General features: G+C 40.2%; 1 protein-coding gene across 2 annotated transcripts in view; it reads right to left on the bottom strand.

The window, feature by feature from the left end:
* Window positions 1-21,008, bottom strand: part of rabep1 (rabaptin, RAB GTPase binding effector protein 1) — a 59,463-nt gene that overhangs the window by 29,574 nt on the left and 8,881 nt on the right. For both annotated transcript variants that reach the window (XM_061898908.1, XM_061898909.1), the window contains exons 2-7: window positions 10,481-10,609; window positions 6,708-6,911; window positions 6,482-6,642; window positions 6,275-6,394; window positions 5,513-5,648; window positions 402-580 (exon numbers count right to left, since the gene is read on the bottom strand). In XM_061898908.1, coding sequence (XP_061754892.1) covers window positions 402-580; window positions 5,513-5,648; window positions 6,275-6,394; window positions 6,482-6,642; window positions 6,708-6,911; window positions 10,481-10,609 — 929 coding nt within the window. The remainder of the gene's footprint in view (window positions 1-401; window positions 581-5,512; window positions 5,649-6,274; window positions 6,395-6,481; window positions 6,643-6,707; window positions 6,912-10,480; window positions 10,610-21,008) is intronic.

Here is a 21,008-nt window from a genome sequence, read left to right on the forward strand (position 1 = left end):
CTACTTGTCACACATACCACTTCACCATGTATCAAATAAAATAGCTTCGAGGTCAGTAAGCGCAACCAAAATTATTCCGTACATTAGGCGCACCGGGTTATAAAGCGCACTGTCGAGTTTTGAGAAAATTAAATCATTTTAAGTGCGCCTTATAGCCCGAAAAATACGGTAGGTACATCACACGTGAATGTCTGGCCATTGTATTATAATGATAGAAAAGCACTATCTTATACCACATCAGTTCCGAGACACATTCTTTTTATGTAGCGATGAGATTGTAATGGACGCTCCTCTTTCAGTCAATAGCTCAGTCTGGAGTGAGCTCGCTGAATTCATCGATCTTAACCAGAAATGCAGCTGGGGATGAAAATATGAAGGAAAAAGGCCTCTGAAAGCTTCACCTGGTCTTCCTTCTTCATCTCCTCCACCTGCCGGAGCTGCTCTGACGAGAGCACACTCTCGATCCTCTGCATGTCCCTCATGAGGAGGCGCTGGGACTCCAGGAACTGGTCGTTGGCTCTCCGCCACGTGTGCTTGAGCTGGTTGTGCTGCTGACGCTCCAGCTCCAGTTTGTGACACACTTAACGGAAACAAGCAGAAAAAGAAAACGACAAAAGTTGAGGGAAAAACTTGTCATAAGCGACCTCCTATTACTTGCAGGAACTATCCGGACAAACAAGGGGAATAAACTAATGTAACTTCTAAGAACTGCAATTTTGAACCATCAGAATCTGGATAGTCAACGTTCCGTTTGTCCTTGAACACACCACACGTGCACCTAGCATGCATACTTTCGGAGTCAAGTTGACCCGGACTTCACTTTCAACTGTATAATGAACCCAATACGGGATGACCTTAAATTGGTCAGGTCTTGGCTGTTAACGATGTGTGAATGACAGGAAGAAAAGATACGACTTGCTTCGGCTAAGAGAAGTCACCAGGCGCCGCCACCTGTTAGCAGGCATGTATACATATCAAGACACTGAATATAAGACGACCTGTGTTTTTCCATAGGAAAAAAAATACTACTATTATTTAGTAGAAGAATACAATGTACACTAGTGCCACTAAATTATGTACATAGATACAGCTAAAAAGACGGCAACAGCAAACCATTAAAGCCTTCATGAAATCTTAATTAGCGATTAAGTACAGTCCTAAAACAGCGTACACTATTGCTATGGTACAGTACGGTCTTTATTGTCATTGCCCAAGTACAACAAAATGTAATTTTCACTACAAACCCGGTCAAGATTAGACAAACAAACCTTGTACAGGGAACAGAACAGGAGTGGTTATGGGTTGCCACTTAGGGCGCCCTGTAAAAGGTGGGAAAAAGGTAGATGCTGGGGGAGGATGAGTAAAAAAAAAAGTTGATTCCAAACCGGGCTCCTATTGAAAGGGGGGCTCAGTCTGGAGTGAGAAATAAAAACACATGGCAAAGCACATATACATATTACCACATACAACCCATCCATCCATCCATTTTCTACCGCTTATTCCTTTTGGGATCACGGGGAGGGGCTGGTGCCTGTCTCAGCTACAATCGGGCGGAAGGCAGGGTACACCCTGGACAAGTTGCTTCCTCAACACAGGGCCAACACAGATAGACAGACAACATTCACACTCACATTCACACACTAGGGCCAATTTAGTGTTGCCAATCAACCTATCCCCAGGTACTTGTAAAGAGGGGTGAGGGGGCGGGCATCCAGCCTAAAGCTGCCAGCCACTAGGGGCGCTGTGTCATGTCCCATCACACCACATGGGGTGAAGTGTCAAAGGCGTGGGATGGGGTGGGTTACCTGTGTGTGTGTATTTTTCGTGGATGCATAAGTGTGTGTAAGCCTGCATCGTGTCTCTGTTCCGCAATCTTGGTGCTCGCAAACGCGATAGCACAGCCCGTCAGATCCACAAAAGTCGTCAACACCAACAACAAAAACAGGTATGTGTCCATGAGAGACAGGGAAGGAGTTTGTTGCGTCTTTGACATGCTCAGTGGCCTTGTGGTTACAGTGTCCGCCATGGGACTGGAAAGTCGTGAGTTCAAACCCCAGCTGAGTCATACCAAAGACCATAAAAAATGGCACCAATTGCCTCCTTGCTTGGCACTCAGCATCAAGGGTTGGAATTGGGGGTTGAATCCCCAAAATGATTCCCGAGCGCGGCCACCGCTGCTGGGTCAAATGCAGTGGATAGCTTCACCACCCCTAGTGTGTGTGTGACTATCGTTGGGACTTTAACTTTTAACTTCACTGCACTGTCCTCTGGGAGAGTCTAGAAGCAATGACCTTGTCACGTCACTAGCAGCCAGGGAAAACAATCCAGATTAGAAAGTCTGGTTTGAACTAGCGAAAATAAATGTAAACTTTTCACTCTAAATTGATATTGGATGACATTTCTTTGTTGACGATAAAAGTGTAATAATACAACTTTTGAGATTTATACAAATACACTGACAGGTGGCGGCAAAACAACTTCTCCCAGAAGGAGTTTAAGCGTTTCTCCCTGTCCCTCCTCTCTCAACTATTTAGGGGTATTGGCAATTATACATAAACCAACATGGGTGCCAAAAGTAAAACTCCCCAAAGCAAGTTCGAGCTTTTCTTCCTGTTACTCATGTCTTACATTCGGTGGTCTTGACTCTTGAGTATTATATATAAACCAACAAGTTGTGCAGAAAATAAAAACACCTAAAAAAAAATCAGAGCTCACCTCCTTCAGTAGTCATGTGTTTTGTACAATAACCAACATGGAGTTGCCAAAACTAAAACCCATCAAAGCAAACCTGAGCTTTTCTTCCTGTCACTTCATTCTTTTATTTATTCAGTGGTCCTGGTATTATACATAAAATAACATATGTCACTAAAAGAAAAAAATCACCCAAGCGAGTCTTATATGCAAAGCTATTGAGAATTACACATAAAACAACATGCAGTGCAGAAACAAAAATTCCTTAAAGCGAGTCAAAGTTTTTCTTGCTGTCACCCATTTCTTACATTTGGAGTTCTTGATAATTATACATAAACCAAAATGATGCCAAAAATAAAATCTCCCAAAGCAAATCCAAGCTTTTTTTCCTGTGACTTCTGTCTTATATTCAGTGTTCTTGAATATTATTTATAAACAAACATGTCGTGCCCGAAAATAAAATATACCTAAGAGAGTTGAAGGTTTTCTTCCTGTCACTCCAGTCTGACATTTAGGGTTCTTGATCATTATGCATAAACAAACATTTGGTGCAGAAACAAAATCTTCTGAAAGGTGCTCGAAGTCTTTCTTCCTGTCCCTCCTGTCTTATGTTCAGGGGTCTTGAGAATAAACCAATATATGGTGCAGAAACACAAACTCCTTAGAGCAAACCCAAGCTTTTCTTCTAGTCATTTCTGTTTTATATTAAGTGGTCTTGAGTATTGTACATAAACCAACATGAGAGCGTTATACTGTACATAAACAAACATACGGTACCAACACTAAAACTCCCCAAAGCGAGTCTAAGCTTTTCTTCCCTTCACTCCTGTCCTTTTTTCAAAGGTCTTGAGAATTACACATAATTTATCATGCGGTAAAGAAAATTAAACTTCTTAAAGTGAGTCCAAGCTTTTCTTCTTGTCACTCCTGTCTTACATTTGGGGTATTTGACAATCATACTGTACGTAAACCAACATGTGGTGCCACGACTAAAACTTCCCAAAGAGAGTCTGAGCTTTTCTTCCTGTCACTCCGGAGTTATTTGCAGTTGTATCAGACATCAACCAACATATGCAACGACTCATCGAGTAAATGAACCGATTAATTGGATTAGAAAAAAAGCATCAATTTGTAGTTTGTTACTTTGATGATTCATTTTTTGAGTGAAAGACTCCTCCAATAGAGCAAACATGAGAGGGGCGAAGCTCACGCTGCCAGTGACGTGGTCTGTTTCAATGTCTGGGGAAAGGTGCGGTTACAGCAGAGTGATGACAAAGAGAGATAGCTTAAAAAAAATGTTTTAAAAAGAAGACAAATTGAACAGGAAGCTGTCAAAGGTTTTGAGTGAAAGTGAAAGACAGACATTGTGGTGAAATGTTCGCATTTTTAAACGGAAATGGCATTTCCTAATAGCTTTACTTTGATGACCAATAAAGCCTCTTGTATCCATGTTAAAAAGTTGTTGGTCCAAAAATCAAACACTCCTCCACAAATGAATACATTTTAAAACATGTATGCGTTACATTGTTACATTGTCACTTATTATACTTTATCACAGAGTATTTTGTTTAATTTGTTTCTTTAAGACTTGTAAGATTCTTTACTGTATTAGTTTTATATCACCTGTTTGCTATCGGTATTTTTTAGCCACGCTCTTACATTCTCTTCAAGTGCCTGTGCCATGCATAAAAAAGACACAGGTGGATATATTTAGCTTGGGATATACACAAATAAGAAAGCAACACCACACAAAAGTTTCTAACGCAGAAATATTTCCTCAAAAGTCCTTCAAAGTCACGCACGCTCAAAAAAGCAAAAGTCAGTTTTAGGCGAACATGCTTACTTCCGGCCGCCTACATTCAGTCTCCGTCCAAAATTAATTCACTCAAAAAAAAAAATAATTGAAGTAATTACTGGATCTTTTTATTTAGATATTAATAGTGGACATGTCTACACAGATATAATACATCGGTGGCTGTCAACCCTCAATATTGCCACTGGTCTGTCACTAAAATAAGTCTGCATGCAACATAAACACAAAAAACAATTCCTATTGTTACAAAACGCACACCAAACTAACATGATAATTGATTGTATTGATTATAAGATATATTTTATATGATGTATAATGTAAGAGGTCTGTGCTCTCCACATGAATGCCATGCAAAATTATTCTTTCCAACCGAGTGTAATTGTAATTATTAAAAACATAGTGATGGATCTGTGTCTTTACAAGATTATGACATAACAACGGCTTTGCAATTTGCACTGCAACACAGTTGACTTGTATAAGACTTAAAAAGCAGGTGTTGAAAAACACTCCTTTGCTGTGAAATGTTACATGATGTTGATGGTTTACAACCACTTGTGGTATTAAAAATAGTAATAAATAATAAATTTTTCACATCTTTATTTACAACAATTACATATATTACCACTAAGAGTACTGATAAATACCGGTATGGATAAAAAAATATCGATATTGGATTCGGCATCCATAAATTCCTTACAATATACTGTACGTCCCTATAGACAGTATAAGTAATACAAAGCGATGATCCCATGGTCAAAGCGCAATTTCAATGTGACACGTAATTTTATTCCATTACTCAACTGAACAAACAAATTGATTTATAGATTACTCGATTCGCTGTGACAAAACTAAAACTCTCCAAAGCGTGTCCCAGCTTTTCTTATTCTTTTTTGTATTATATTCAGGTGTCTTAAGAAATATGCATAAACCAACATGTAGCACAGAAACCAAAACTCCCCAAAGAAAACCTTTCTTCCCGTCTTGTATTCAGGGTCAGTAATCCACTACCTTCATGTAGCTCTTTGCGCAGTTTCTCTGCATCCTCCTGTAGTACCGACTTTTGCGTGTTGAGCACCGCCACGTACATCTCCAGGTCCGTGCGGCAAGACTTCTCGGCCTCCAGAACGTGATTGAGCTCCTTGACCTGCCAGAACAAAAACATTAATAATTGGTCATGAGCTTTGGGTCATGACCGAAAGGATAAGATCACGGGTACAAGCGGCCGAAATGAGTTTCCTCCGCCGGGTGGCGGGGCTCTCCCTTAGAGATAGGGTGAGAAGCTCTGCCATTCGGGAGGAGCTCAACGTAAAGCCGCTGCTCCTCCACATTGAGAGGAGCCAGATGAGGTGGTTCGGGCATCTGGTCAGGATGCCACCCGAACGCCTCCCTAGGGATGTGTTTAGGGCACGTCCAGCTGGTAGGAGGCCACGGGGAAGACCCAGGACACGTTGGGAAGACTATGTCTCCCGGCTGGCCTGGGAACGCCTCGGGATCCCCCGGGAAGAGCTAGACGAAGTGGCTGGAGATAGGGAAGTCTGGGCTTCCCTGCTTAGGCTGCTGCCCCTGCGACCCGACCTCGGATAAGCGGAAGATGATGGATGGATGGATGGAAATTTGTTAGTAGAACAAAACAAGGCTGTAGATGACCAAAAATCCCAGTGCAAAGTCGCTGGATTTTGTCAGGAATAAACTCAATTACAGCAGAGCTATGTAATTACAGTAGAGTGGAGCACAAATTGGTTAATTATAGTGTGTTCAACGTAGACAAACCTTAGACGCTTCCAGTTCCCTGACTCTGTCCTCAGCTGTTGTCAGCTTAGCTTTGAGTGTGGCGATCTCCTGCTCCATGGGCATCACCACCGAGCGAAGCTTCTCTGCATCCTCCTGAGCCTTGAAGAACATTTTATAGCTCCATAAACATCTAAATTGTCCAGTGGAAATGGTTCAATCCCAGTATGAGTCAAAAAGAGGGTCTACTTTTTTCATATCGTTCTCCAGATTCTGTTCCTCCTGGCCCTCAGTGAGCCGGCGTCTCAGGTCGCCCACTTCCCTCTCCATGGCCTCCCGGTACTGGCCCCACTGGGTTCGCTCCTGCTCCAGACGCTGGTGGAACTGGACCTCGTACTCGCAGACGGTTTCTGAATAAGGACAACAGCATTACAAACAAAAAACAAATAGCGACTGTGTTTTTGTTTTCTTCTACCTTTCATGATGGCCTGCAGCGAGGCCACCTCTTCCTGCCACTGGCTGCGGACCTGGTCGATGGCCTCCTGCTTGGTGTTCTCTGACACGGTGGCCACCGCTTTGATGGTCTCCATCTCGCCCTGGGCTTGAGACAGCTCGGCCTGGATGGCGCTCAGCTCAGCCTGGGCGGCCTCCAGGGCCGTCGTTTGCCTCTTCAGCTCCTCTGGAGACCGACAACAAGGAGAGGATGACGGATGAGAGAGGAAGGCAAACACCACATTGTCCAATAGCTTTATCTTCCTCTGCATTCGCTTTAAAATTCCACTATCCAAGCTCATGCAGGGTTTGTCTTTCCACTTTCACATGCACGTCGTACCATTGTTAAAGTACAATAAATACATGTTTGGCCGCTCCTAGATGTTGACAAATGCTCTGATGACAAACAGCTGACCAAAATACCATTCATAATTGCAAACCCCTGCGTGCACTTTAAAACGTTAATACTTAGCTTTCCGCACTGTTGTGTACGGTCAACTTATCAGCTTTATTAATGTTGACCAGTTTGAGCCTTGTCGCGTTTACATGTGTTCTGTTTCTGTTCATTAATGAAACTTTTTTTTCCACTTTTACATGGACTCTAAGTAATTATTAAAGTTGAAAAAATATATTTACCTATATGTGGATGTATATCCCTGTCCATTAAATATCTGTGGTGGTCAAGCGAGCTCTGCTTTCAATAAGTACTATTGGCGCCATTTCACCTTTCTCGAAAAAAAAAAAGCCACATACTTGTGTTGATTTTGGCTGTACGAACAGTTCAAATCGCAGAAGGGATAAATGTTTCTTCAGAGTTTCTCAAGAAGTTATCAAAAAAGGCAGAAAAGTGCAAGATTTGTGGAAACGACGACAAAAGCATGCAGCACACACTCCAGTCCAAGGGAGCAGAGACAAAGAATGCATGAGTTTGCACTAATCACTTCGTTAAAAGGTTTGTTTGATATACTTTTGACGGTTATTATTTCCCATTTAAGTGTTATCTTGATATGATGTTTGCTCGGAGTGTTTTGAAACGCACCAACTCGGTATGTCTATATGAAGGAAATCAACTGTGAGCAAAACCCAAAAGAGTTCAGTTTTTACCAAAAGCAGCAAATACTAACGAAGCTTTCAGCAAATACATAATGTTGACATCTATAGTTATATTTTGATAAAGACGGGAAAAAGCACACTACTCGTAAACGGTGTGTGGAAGAGCAACAAACAACGCATCTGAGACTCAAAGTTAAAACATGAAATGCATCCTTATCCGAGCAAAAACGATGCATATTGATCTGGGATAGTCTTGATACCAATATCCTTGACCGAGGCACACACAAAAAAGTTGTACACCTCCACGCTTTTCCAAGTTTTCGTCTGTTTTGTCGTGTAGAATGGTGTCTGGAGCACAATCGTTCGATATGTCTGAGAACGCGACCGACGTAATCCTTAATACTACTGGACAAATGTTTTTTTTTAATGAAGTATAGGGATCTATTTCATTGCATAGGGAGATTTTTTTCTCATGTCTGCTTTTTGCAGGAAGATTTAAGCCTCTTTTGTACTTCGGTAGTTCGCGCTGCTTGATGTACAACAGGCATCTTAGCTTGACCGACACTGGTTTTCACATGCGGGAAGAAGTCACGTGTCAGAATACCAGCTATATATATACTGTACAAAAATATAAATGCAACACTTTTGCTTTTGCTCCAATTTTTTATGAGTTCATTCTCAAAGATCTAACATTTTTAGCATATACACACAAAAACATTGTTGACAAACCAGTCTAAATCTGTGTTAGTAAGCATTTCTTCTTTGCTAAGATAATCCATCTCACCTCACAGGTGTGGCATATCAAGTTGCTGATTAAACAGGACGATCATTGCACAGGTGTGTCTTAGGCTGCCCACAATAAAAGGCCACTCTGAAATGTGCAGTTTTATCACACAGCACAATGCCACAGATGTTACAAGTAATGAGGGAGCGTGCAGTTGGCATGCTGACTGCAGGAATTTCCACCAGACCTGTTGCCCCTGTATTGAATGTTCATTTTTCTACCATAGCTGTCTCCAAAGGCGTTTCAGAGAATGTGGCAGTACATCCAAACGGCCTCACAACCGCAGACCACGTGTTACCAAACCAGCCCAGGACCTCCACATCCTGCAGGTGCACCTCCCTGATCATCTGAGACCAGCCACCCGGACAGCAGCTGCAACAATTGGTTTGCATAACCAAAACATTTCTGCACCAACTGTAAGAAACCGTCTCTGGGAGGCTCATCTACATGGTCGTCGTCCTCATCGGGGTCTCGTCAAAACTGGCCTGATTGGGCAAATGCTCACATTCGATGTCGTCTGGCACAGTGGAGAAGTGTTATTTTCATGGATGAATCCCGGTTTTCACTGTTCAGGGCGGACAGCAAAAAGCGTGCGTGGCGTTGTGTGGGAGAGCAGTTTGCTGACATAAACGTTGTGAATTGATTGGCCCATGGTAGGAGTAGGGTTATGGTATGGGCAGGCGTAGGTTATCGACAACAAACGCAAGTTTATTTTATTGATGGCCTTTTGAATGCACAGAAATACCGTGACGAGATCCTGAGGCCCATTATTGTGCCATTTATCTGAAACCATCACCTCATGTTGCAGCATGACAATGCACGACCCCATGTTGCAAGGATCTGTACACAATTCCTGGATGCTGAAAACATCCCAGTTATTGCATGGCCAGCAGACTCACCGGACTAGACACCCATTGAGCATGTCTGGGATGCTGCGGCTCAGCGTATACAACAGCGTGTTCCAGTTCCTGCCAATATCCAGCAACTTGGCACGGCCATTGAAGAGGAGCGAACCAACATTCAACAGGCCACAATCAACAACCTGATCAACTCTATGTGAAGGAGATGTGTTGCACAGTGTGAGGCAAATGGTGGTCACACCAGATACTGACTGCTTTTCTGACCCCTAGCCTAAAGCACACCTGTGCAATTGTCATACTGTTTAATCAGCATCTTGATATGCCAGACTTGTGAGGTGGGATGGATTTTCTTAGGCAAGAAGACATTCTCAGTAACAGATTTAGACAGATGTGTGAACAATATTTGAGAGGAATAGGTATTTTGTGCATATAGTAAAAGTTTTAGATCTTTGAGTTCAACTCATGAAAAATGGGAGCAAAAAACAAAAAGTGTTTATATTCTGATTAGATATATATATATATATATATATATATATATATATATATATATATAGATATCGGCGACGATGACCAAGAAGAACGCAGAGTTGGAATATAATTACAACACTTTATGTACATATTTATATATTATTTACATATTTATATAATATGTAACTACAAGCTCCATTCACAGAGTCCCAATGCTTTTATGAGCAGTCGAGCGAGTCAAAAGCCGGAAAAAAATAAAAAAATAAAAAACATTTATTTTATTTTTTATTTTATTTTTTTATTTGTGGCGGATGTAATTCTTTCGTGGCGGGCCGCCACAAATAAATGAATGTTTGGGAAACCCTGATATATATATATATATATATATATATATATATATATATATATATATATATATATATATATATATTATACATCTTTGATATTTATGTCTATTTTTTCAACTTTAATAATTATCAAGAGTGCATGAAAAAGTGGACAGAATAGGGCCTTTCCGCTGTTAATACCTATAGTATCAACAATATGCATCGTTACAAACAATTCAGAATTGTGTCATGACGGCGTGCACACCTTCTTTGGTCAAGTAGAGGTCTTTAAACTTGGCTCGTTTCTGGTTGAACTCGGCCTCGAGCTGCTGCTTGAGTTTGCCAAACTCGGCCCTCTGCCGCTCCAGGGCCTGCTCTCGCTGCTGCAGCTCGTCTGGGACAAACAAACGGAAGCAGACACGGGAAAGGAACAATGTATCATTAAAGCAGCCCAGACTGTAAAACAGGATCGCTAGTTATTAATAATGCAGGCTTCTTATAAGGGTATACGGTCAGACGTTCAGCACAAATATGCATAAGTATTTCATAACCCTTAGTCCTTTTAACGTAGAGCCTTCCATGCTATCATCACAACTTCCTCTTAATTAACACATTAAAAGATTGGACTTTTGCACATGTTGGTTATTTTACAAACCACACAGTAAGGTCAGAATTGTGCAGGACTTTAGTGCACGCTGCAGCATGAACAGTGCAACTGAATAAGTAATGTGAGAAGTGAAACCCATCTACCAAGTACTAAGGAGGCAAGGCCAGTAGCTCGATAGTCTCGTCTCGCATTGGGGGACTTACAGTATTAGCGTCTTTATAAATGTTTGAACAATACACAAACTTCTAGCTAGGTGGCAGCAGTGCTTCAATTATTCAATGGGCTGACCAGAAAATATAAGGAAGTAGAGATACTAGCCCTTGGTTTGACTGTAAATACCAAAGGTCAGACCTGGACAAAATATGGCTTAAGATTTTTGATCCAGCATGGTCTGAACCTTTAACATCAAAACTGTAGCCGCAATTCTGATGTGCAGTGCTGTTTTCAAATTCCCGTAAGTCTTGAAATATAGATAGTATTTCAACAGTTATAATATGCGCTTTTGACTGATAGACGCGTTATTACGGTAATTTCCATCACAGCAACTCTAGCAGCTGAGGCTGGCAACGACATTCATATGTTGATATTCTGCGTTTTATTGTTCATAGTTAATATTATAAATCCAGCATTCTTTATTATCATGTACATTTTGGGTCTCTCATTCACAAAAAAAAATTATAATAAATTCCACTCCGTTTTTTCAGTGGACTGTCATAACGTTTTTAGCACACTATCTCTACTATTGTGAGTTTTTGTATAAGTTTTCCTGAAAAAAGGACACTCACACACCTATTGCACAGCAGATTTTTACATAAAAATACATATATGTATACATATATACGCATACAAAACCCAAAACCAATGATGTTGGCACGTTTGAATCGTAAATTAAAAACAGACTACAATTGTTTGCAAATCCTTTTCCACCTACATTCAATTGAATAGACTGCAAAAATAAGATACTTAACATTCGAACTGGAAAACTTTGTTATTTTTTGCAAATATTAGCTCATTTGGAATTTGATGCCTGCAACATATTTTAAAAAGCTGGCACAAGTGGCAAAAAAGACTGAGAATGTTGAGGAATGCTCATCAAACACTTATTTGGAAAATCCCACAAGTGAACAGGCCAATTGGGAACAGGTGGGTGCCATGATTGGGTATAAAAGCAGCTTCCATGAAATGCTCAGTCATTTACAAACAAGGATGGGACGAGGGTCACCACTTTGTGAACAAATGCCTGAGCAAATTGTTTAAGAACAACATTTCGCAACTAGCCATTGCAAGGAATTTAGGGATTTCACCATCTACGGTCCGTAATATCATCAAAAGGTTCAGAGAATCTGGAGAAATCACTGCGCGTAAGCGATGATATTACAGACCGTTGATCCCTCAGGCGGTACTGCATCAAAAACTGACATCAGTGTGTAAAGGATATCACCATATGGGCTCAGGAACACTTCAGAAAACCAGTGTCAGTAACTACAGTGTGTCACTACATCTGTAAGTGCAAGCTAAAGCTCTACTATGCAAAGTGAAAGCCATTTATCAACAACACCTTCAACCGCCGCCGGCTTCGCTGGGCTTGAGCTTATCTAAGATGGCCTGAGGCAAAGTGTAAAAGTATTCTGAGGTCTGATGAGTCCACATTTCAAATTGTTTTTGGAAATTGTGAATGTTGTGTCCTCCAGAACAAAGAGAAAAAGAACCATCCGGATTTTTATAGGCGCAAAGTTCAAAAGCCAGCATCTGTGATGGTATGAGGGTGTATTAGTGCCCAAGGCATTGGTAACCTCCACATATGTGAAGGCACAATTTAGGCTGAAAGGTACATACAGGCTTAGGAGCAACATATGGTGCCGTTATAGACCACAGCAAAACATTACCCAGCTTGCAAAGACATTTCCTAGAACTAGATAGCCTGCTGTTTCCTTTAACTTGGACACACACATCTATACCTTTGGCCATTCTAAGCCAGTAATCTCCAAGAGTTATCTCACACACTGAAAAGCCTGTGGTTTACTAATGTTGTAAAAATGTGTAGAATAAATACAAAATTTCAACATTTCTGTCAACAATTATTTGCGTCAGCATGCTACAAATTGTATTTGAAAGTAGGCTAATATAGACAATATGGACGCTTACATCACGTGTCGTCTTCATTATAACAGCCAAACAGATTTTTATTTTTGTATTCGTTTTCCAATATGGTTCTTTCAGCATTGTGGGTTGCCAACCCCAGGTGTATGCCATGTAGAGTAAAATACCATGGTCTCATACAAATCCATGCATCGACAAATTACATGAGAATCTTTATTTAAATTTCTTTAATTTTTCACAAGGATCTAAATGTTTGATAATATTAATCACTTTAAAATATTATTCAAGAAAAAATATTCTTCTTTGCGGTGTATAAAAAAATTATGTTTCTATTCAGCAAAACAGGTATTCACTTGTTTACGTTCTACTCTTTGATCTCCAATCAAACACATGTTTCTCCATATTTTATTCAAATTAATATATATTTTTTTGGGTGTTTTTTTTTTTTACAAGATTAAATATCTACTCATTTTTTTAATGATTATCTAGGAGGCAGAAAAGTTAAAGTACCACTGATAGTCACACAAACACTAGGTGTGGTGACATTACCCTCTGCATTTGACCCATCCCCTTGTTTCACCCCCTGGGAGGTGAGGGGATCAGTGAGAAGCAGCAGTGGCTGCGCTCGGGAATAATTTTTGGGTGATTTCAACTCTAATTTTAATTCCAACACTTGATGCTGAGTGCCAAGCAGGGAGGCAATGGGTCCATTTTTATAATATTTGGTATAAAATACTTGCCTTCCCTTTTGATTAGCATTTTTTGTAAATTTTGTGCATTTGTTTTTTACCGATTTGATATAAAACAAACGTGATTCATTTTAATCATCCATCCATCCATTTTCTACCGCTTATTCCTTTTGGGGTAGTGGGGTGCGCTGGTGCCTATCTCAGCTACAATCAGGCGGAAGGCGGGGTACACCCTGGACAAGTCGCCACCTCATCGCAGGGCCTCATTTTAATCATGAATAGTAAAAATAAAATAAATCACATCACTCTCAATTTTCATTCAATGTTATTGTTGCTATCAACTGAAATGTATCGCCATTGGTTTACCCTCCTGTATATTTATATTTTGCTAATATTTCTTTAACCTTGCCTTCCAAAGAAAAACTCAGATATTTTAGTCATGTTTTACTGTCAAAATAGAAACCATTCCATTCTAAAGTGTGCAAATTTGTCTATTTTGATCTAAAAAGAAGGAAGGAAGTCAGCCAGACGGCCCGGACCTTAAAGATGTACATCTTTAAAGGGGAACTGCACTTTTTTGCTTTCAGTCACAATCCTTATGCAAGAAAAGAACACATAGTAGGCTTCACGGTGGCAGAGGGGTTAGTGCGTCTGCCTCACAATACGAAGGTCCTGAGTTGTCCTGGGTTCAACCCCGGGCTCGGGATCTTTCGGTGTGCAGTTTGCATGTCCTCCCCGTGACTGCGTGGGTTCCCGCCGGGTACTCCGGCTTCCTCCCACTTCCAAAGACATGCACCTGGGGATAAGTTGATTGGCAACACTAAATTGGCTCTAGTGTGTGAATGTGAGTGTGGGTGTTGTCTGTCTATCTGTGTTGGCTCTGTGATGAGGTGGCGACTTGTCCAGGGTGTAGTCCGCCTTCCGCCCGATTGTAGCTGAGATATGCGCCAGCGCCCCCCGCGACCACAAAGGGAAAGAGCGGTAGAAAAATGGATGGAAGGAACACATAGTATGTTTCCTTTTTCTATGTATTCAGACTCGTAAATTAACTCTCGCAAAAGTCAGCTAGTAATGGAGGTAATGGTAATTGATCTATTCCGCCAATAGAGTGCTATAAAAAAACATCCAAAAACCTCCATCGCCGTTTTTGCTTCAAGTAAATATGTAATGTAGTAAGAGGCACATCACTAATAACGTGTCATATTTATCTATTTGGCTCATTTTAAGCATACGACGGCTTAAAAATGTACACAGCCTTATGGTCGCTTTTCCCTTCAACAAAGACAACACTAATCATAGCAGACTTTGTGGAAGGCCACAAAGATTTCTTTGGGAAAATGATGATCTAGAAATGTATATTTTTGAAGCTGAATATACGGAAGAGCTAGCTTTAGTTAAACACTAAGCAACATGTAGCAGCATTGGTAAGTCCTAAACAAGAAACAAGAAATACTATGAACGTAAAACAACAATCACTTACTGTACAATGTCCGCTCTCACCGGGATACCAACTGTTAGTATATCTGTATCTTCCCGTTTAGATGAAGAATATTTTTTAATGTTCATGCAAGTGGAAAAACGAGCGTCTTTTCGTGCCTTTCTCGATATAAGTTAAATGTCAAAGTAGACCAACTTCTCGGTTTATGGCTACAATTTTTTACTCGCGGAGCAGAGAGGTAGTAGCATGGGTAATGTTAGCTGTGGTGCGAGTGGTAATACGAGAGAGAGATGGTGCGAATCTGGTAACAAATGAAGAAATAATTAATTCCCAAGGAAAACAGCAGGGGGTCCATCGTCGGGTTTGGCTTCAAATGGGAATATGTCGAACAGACAACCGTAATTTGTCAAGTGTAAGGCAAAAGTGTTGCTACAAAAAGTAGCCTTACTGCTAATATGTAGCATAATTTGAAAAGTTACCTGCTAGTGAATGAAGAGTGCTTATTTCGCATGTCAACATCTCCGTTCGGTGCCACAGCAACCAAATGCGCAAGCAACAATTTCCACATCAACACTGTATTAAAAAAATAGTCAACTACAGAAGGAGATGACGTCCGCAGTAACCTACCACATAGCGAAGGACATACAATATTTGATTTCCTATTATGCAGCTCATTTTTTTTACTATTGAAATTTCTTGTGTGACATCATACACAAAAATGCACTTCATTTGTTTTAAACTATTGTAGTTGCGTTCTGTACAAAAAGTGCACTTTAAATTTAGAGATGTTTTGATATGTCATCTTAGTGACATCATGCACAAAAGTGACCTCTTAGCTTGTTTTAAAATGTCTCTGACAATCTTGCACTTTCTTTTTTGAAATGACATGAATGTTTGTGCCACTGCTTAATAACTGTTTAATAAATATAACTTTGGTCAATTGACTTAGTTGTGATTTCCCTTTCTGCATGAAAGTTTAAAATGAGCATATATTAATGCAGTATGAACAAGAATGTTATAATGTAGAAACATAGACTCATCATACTGCTGTGATTATATGCATCAGGTGTTCATTCAAGGCTAAGGCTAAATATCGAGATACTTATCGCGTATCGTGACATGGCCTAAAAATATCGAGATATTAAAAAAAGGCCATATCGCCCAGCCCTACTCAGAATGCATAAAAAAGAGAAACATGCATGTTCTTGTCTTACAGAAAGATGTGAATGATCTGCATATTTCCCAAAAAAAAGTGCAGTTCACTTTTAAAAACATGAGCGGGATGCCCAGACGAGAAGTTACATTTGACGTTATGTCTTTATTAAACACTTGGCCGTTGTTGCATCACAAAGTCAAATATTACCCTCCAGAGTCTTTAGAGGTGAGCTAACTTTTGTTTTGTTCTGTAAACTTGCAGCGTTTCTCTCATACAGTTAGTTATGAATTGATTAAACAAGTTGAAAAACGTTTTCGGGTGTTACCATTTAGTGGTCGATTGTACGGAATATGTACGGTACTCTGCAATCTACAAACCCCGTTTCCATATGAGTTGGGAAATTGTGTTAGATGTAAATATGAACAGAATACAATGATTGCAAATCATTTTCAACCCATATTCAGTTGAATATGCTATAAAGACAACATATTTGATGTTCAAACTGATCAACATTTTTATTTTGCAAATAATCATTAACTTTAGATTTTGATGCCAGCAACACGTGACAAAGAAGTTGGGAAAGGTGGCAATAAATACTAATTAAGTTGAGGAATGCTCATCAAACACTAATATGAAACATCCTATAGGTGTGCAGGCTATTTGGGAACAGTTGGGTGCCATAATTGGATATAAAAGCAGCTTCTATGAAATGCTAAGTAATTCACAAACAAGGATGGGGTGAGGGTCACCACTTTGTAAGCAAATTGTCAAACAGTTTTAGAACAACATTTCTCAACGAGCTATTGCAAGAAATTTAGGGATTTTACCATCTACGGTCCGTAAAATCATCAAAAAGTTCAGAGAATCTGGAGAAATCACTGCACATAAGCAATGATATTATGGACTTTTAATCCCTGAGGCGGTACTGCATCAAAAACCGACATCAGTGTGTAAAGGATATCACCACAATGGCTCAGGAACACTTCATAAAACCACTGTCAGTAACTACAGTTGGGGGCTACATCTGTGAGTGCAAGTTAAAACTCAACTATGCTAAGCCAAACCCATTGATAGACAATATCCTGAAATGCTGCCGGCTTGGCTGGGCCCGAGCTCACCTAAAATGGACTGATGCAAAGTGGAAAGGTGTTCTGTGGTCTGACGAGTACAAATTTCAAATTATATTTGGAAACGGAGGACGTGGTGTCCTCCAGAACAACGAGGAAAATAAGCATTCGGATTGTTATAGGCGCAAAGTTCAAAAGCCAGCATCTGTGATGGTATGGGGGTGTATTAGTGCCCAAAGCATGGGTAACTTACACATCTGTGAAGGCACCATTAATGCTGAAAGGTCAGTACAGGTTTTGGAACAACATATGCTGTCATCAAAGCAACGTTATCATGGACGCCCCTGCCTATTTCAGCAACATAAGTGTTACAACAGCGTGGCTTCGTAAAAAAAAGAGTGCGGGTACTTTCCTGGCCCGCCTGTCTCCCATCGAAAATGTGTGGCGCATTATGAAGCGTAAAATACGACAATGGAGACCCTAGACTGTTGAACGACTAAAGCTCTACATAAAACAAGAATGGGAAAGAATTCCACTTTCAAAGCTTCAATAATTAGTTTCCTTAATTCCCAAACGCTTATTGAGTGTTGTTAAAAGAAAAGGTGATCTACAAACGTTTGTAACACAGTGGTGAAGATGTCCTTTCCCAACTACTTTGCCACGCGTTGCAGCCATGAAACTCTAAGTTAATTATTATTTGCAAAAAAATTATAAAGTTTATGAGTTGGAACATTAAATATATTGTCTTTGTAGTGCATTCAATTGAATATAATAACGAGTTTGCATGTCCTCCCCGTGAATGTGTGGGTTCCCTCCGGGTACTCCGGCTTCCTCCCACTTCCAAAGACATGCACCTGGGGATAGGTTGATTGGCAACACTAAATTGGCCCTAGTGTGTGAATGTGTGTGTGATTGTTGTCTGTCTATCTGTGTTGGCCCTGCGATGAGGTGGCGACTTGTCCAGGGTGTACCCCGCCTTCCGCCCGATTGTAGCTGAGATAGGCGCCAGCGCCCCCCGCGACCCCAAAAGGGAATAAGCGGTAGAAAATGGATGGAACTATATAACTATATCGGAGGAAGAATAGACAATAAGTTGGAAATATCAATGGACTTGTACCAGCTCACCCAAGTGGAGGGAGTTTGGCTGGAAAAGTTTGATCTGATTTTTTATTACACCCTCTCAGAAGTCTCACTATGATAACTCCCCTGCCTGCTGGAGAAATTGTGGGAATTCAAACGCAAACCACTACCATGTTTTCTGGGACTGCTCTACCATAAAGGACTATTGGAAAGAGATACACCAAGCTTTACAGGATATTTTTAAACGAGAAATACCGCTTGAAAGTAAAACTTTGTTTTTTGGACTTGCTCCTCAAGATTGGCTGAAGAAAGATAAATACTTAATGAATATCCTACTGGTGGCTTGTAAAAAGACCATCACTAGGAAATGGATATCCCAGGAGAGCCCAACTTTGAAGCAATGGATGGAAACCACAATGGACATATATAAAATGGAGAAGATAACTGCCTTTATTAATTATAAATCGGAGAAATTTGACTTATACTGGGAAAACTGGGTCAATTATGTCACGCCCCATAAGCCTGACTTAAATCTTGGGAATTAGTGTACTGTTTAAAAAAAAAAAAAAAAAAGGTTACTCCCTATATGTGTATATATACATATAAGTATCTGTATATATTTTATTTTTTTTCTGTTCATTATTATTATCAATGTATTATTTATTCTTTGCTGATTTAATTGATGTATGTGTAGATACTACCTTGTTTTTGTTTATCTCTGTTTCTTTTTCTTTTTTTGGGGGTGTGGATGGCAAACAAAAATACTTTAAACATTTAGGACAGACAACGGTTATGTGATGTATGTGAATATGTTTTAGTAGATGGAAATGTCTGATGCTGGATGTCAATAAAAAAAAAAGAAAAGAAAAAAAAATCAATTAATCAATCGTATTCCGTTTATATTTACATCTAACACAATTTCTCAACTCATATGGAAACGAGGTTTGTACTAATAAAAGTTTCAATCAATCATTCAATTAGCCATCTCGTATTTGCCGTGTTTTACCACTGAGAATGCATAAAAAAGAGAAAGATGCGTGTTCTTGTCTTACAAAGGGATTGTGAATGATAGGCATATTTCCCCCCCAAAAAAGTGCAGTTCACTTTTAAACACATGAGCGGGATGCCCAGACAAGAAGTTACATTTGACTTTATGTCTTTATTAAACATTTGGCCGTTGTTGCATCACAACGTCAAATATTACCCTCCAGACCAGGGGTAGGGAACCTATGGCTCTACAGCCAGATGTAGCTCTTTTGATGACTGTACCTGGCTCTCAGATACGTAAATCTTAGCTGACATTGCTTAACACGGTAAGTAATGAATAATTCCGCTGGTAATCACAGTGTCAAAAATAACATTCAAAATATAAAACATTCTCATGCCTTTTAATCCATCCATCTGGTATCTAACGCACCTGTTCAAGAAGTCGCATTAATGGTAAGAATTATTTTATTTATTGCTGGTTAGCTTCAGAAAAACAATGTTATTAAAAAAGAATAAGAGACTTATTGTACTCTAAAAATGTTGGTCTTACAAACCCCGTATCCATATAAGTTGGGAAACTGTGTTAGATGTAAATATAAACAGAATACAATTATTTGCAAATCATTTTCAACCCATATTCAGTTGAATATGCTACAAAGACAACATATTTGATGTTCAAATTGATAAACCTTTTTTTTGTGCAAATAATCATTAACTTTAGAAATTGATGCCAGCAACACGTGAAAAAGAAGTTGGGAAAGGTGGCAATAAATACTGATAAAGTTGAGGAATGCTCATCAAACACTTATTTGGAACATCCCACAGGTGTGCAGGCTAATTTGTAACAGGTGGGTGCCATGATTGGGTATATGAACAGCTTCCCAAAAAAATGCTCAGTTTTTCACAAGAAAGGATGGGGCGAGGTACACCCCTTTGTCCACAACTGCGTGAGCAAATAGTCAAACAGTTTAAGAACAACGTTTCTCAAAGTGCGATTGCAAGAAATTTAGGGATTTCAACATCTCCGGTCCATAATATCATCAAAAGGTTCAGAGAATCTGGAGAAATCACTCCACGTAAGCGGCATGGCCGGAAACCAACATTGAATGACCGTGACCTTCGATCCCTCAGACAGCAGTGTATCAAAAAACGACATCAATCTCTAAAGGATATCACCACATGGGCTCAGGAACACTTCAGAAAACCACTGTCACTAAATACAGATTGTCGCTACATCTGTAAGTGCAAGTTAAAGCTCTGAAGGACTATTGTTGCATAGTCAGCTTTGACATCATACTGGACACACTCAACAACAACAACAGCAACAACAACAACAACAACAACAACTAAAACCAAAGCAGCTAACAGGTCGGCTCCAGGCTTCAACAGAGGCCCAGCAGCTATCATCAGGTCGGCTCCAGGCTTCAACAGAGGCCCAGCAGCTATCATCAGGTCGGCTCCAGGCTTCAACAGAGGCCCAGCAGCTATCATCAGGTCGGCTCCAGGCTTCAACAGAGGCCCAGCAGCTATCATCAGGTCGGCTCCAGGCTTCAACAGAGGCCCAGCAGCTAACAGGTCGGCTCCAGGCTTCAACAGAGGCCCAGCAGCTAACAGGTCGGCTCCAGGCTTCAACAGAGGCCAAGCAGCTATCATCAGGTCGGCTCCAGGC

Source organism: Nerophis ophidion, linkage group LG04 (genome assembly GCF_033978795.1).
Source record: "Nerophis ophidion isolate RoL-2023_Sa linkage group LG04, RoL_Noph_v1.0, whole genome shotgun sequence".
Classification (NCBI taxonomy): domain Eukaryota; kingdom Metazoa; phylum Chordata; class Actinopteri; order Syngnathiformes; family Syngnathidae; genus Nerophis; species Nerophis ophidion.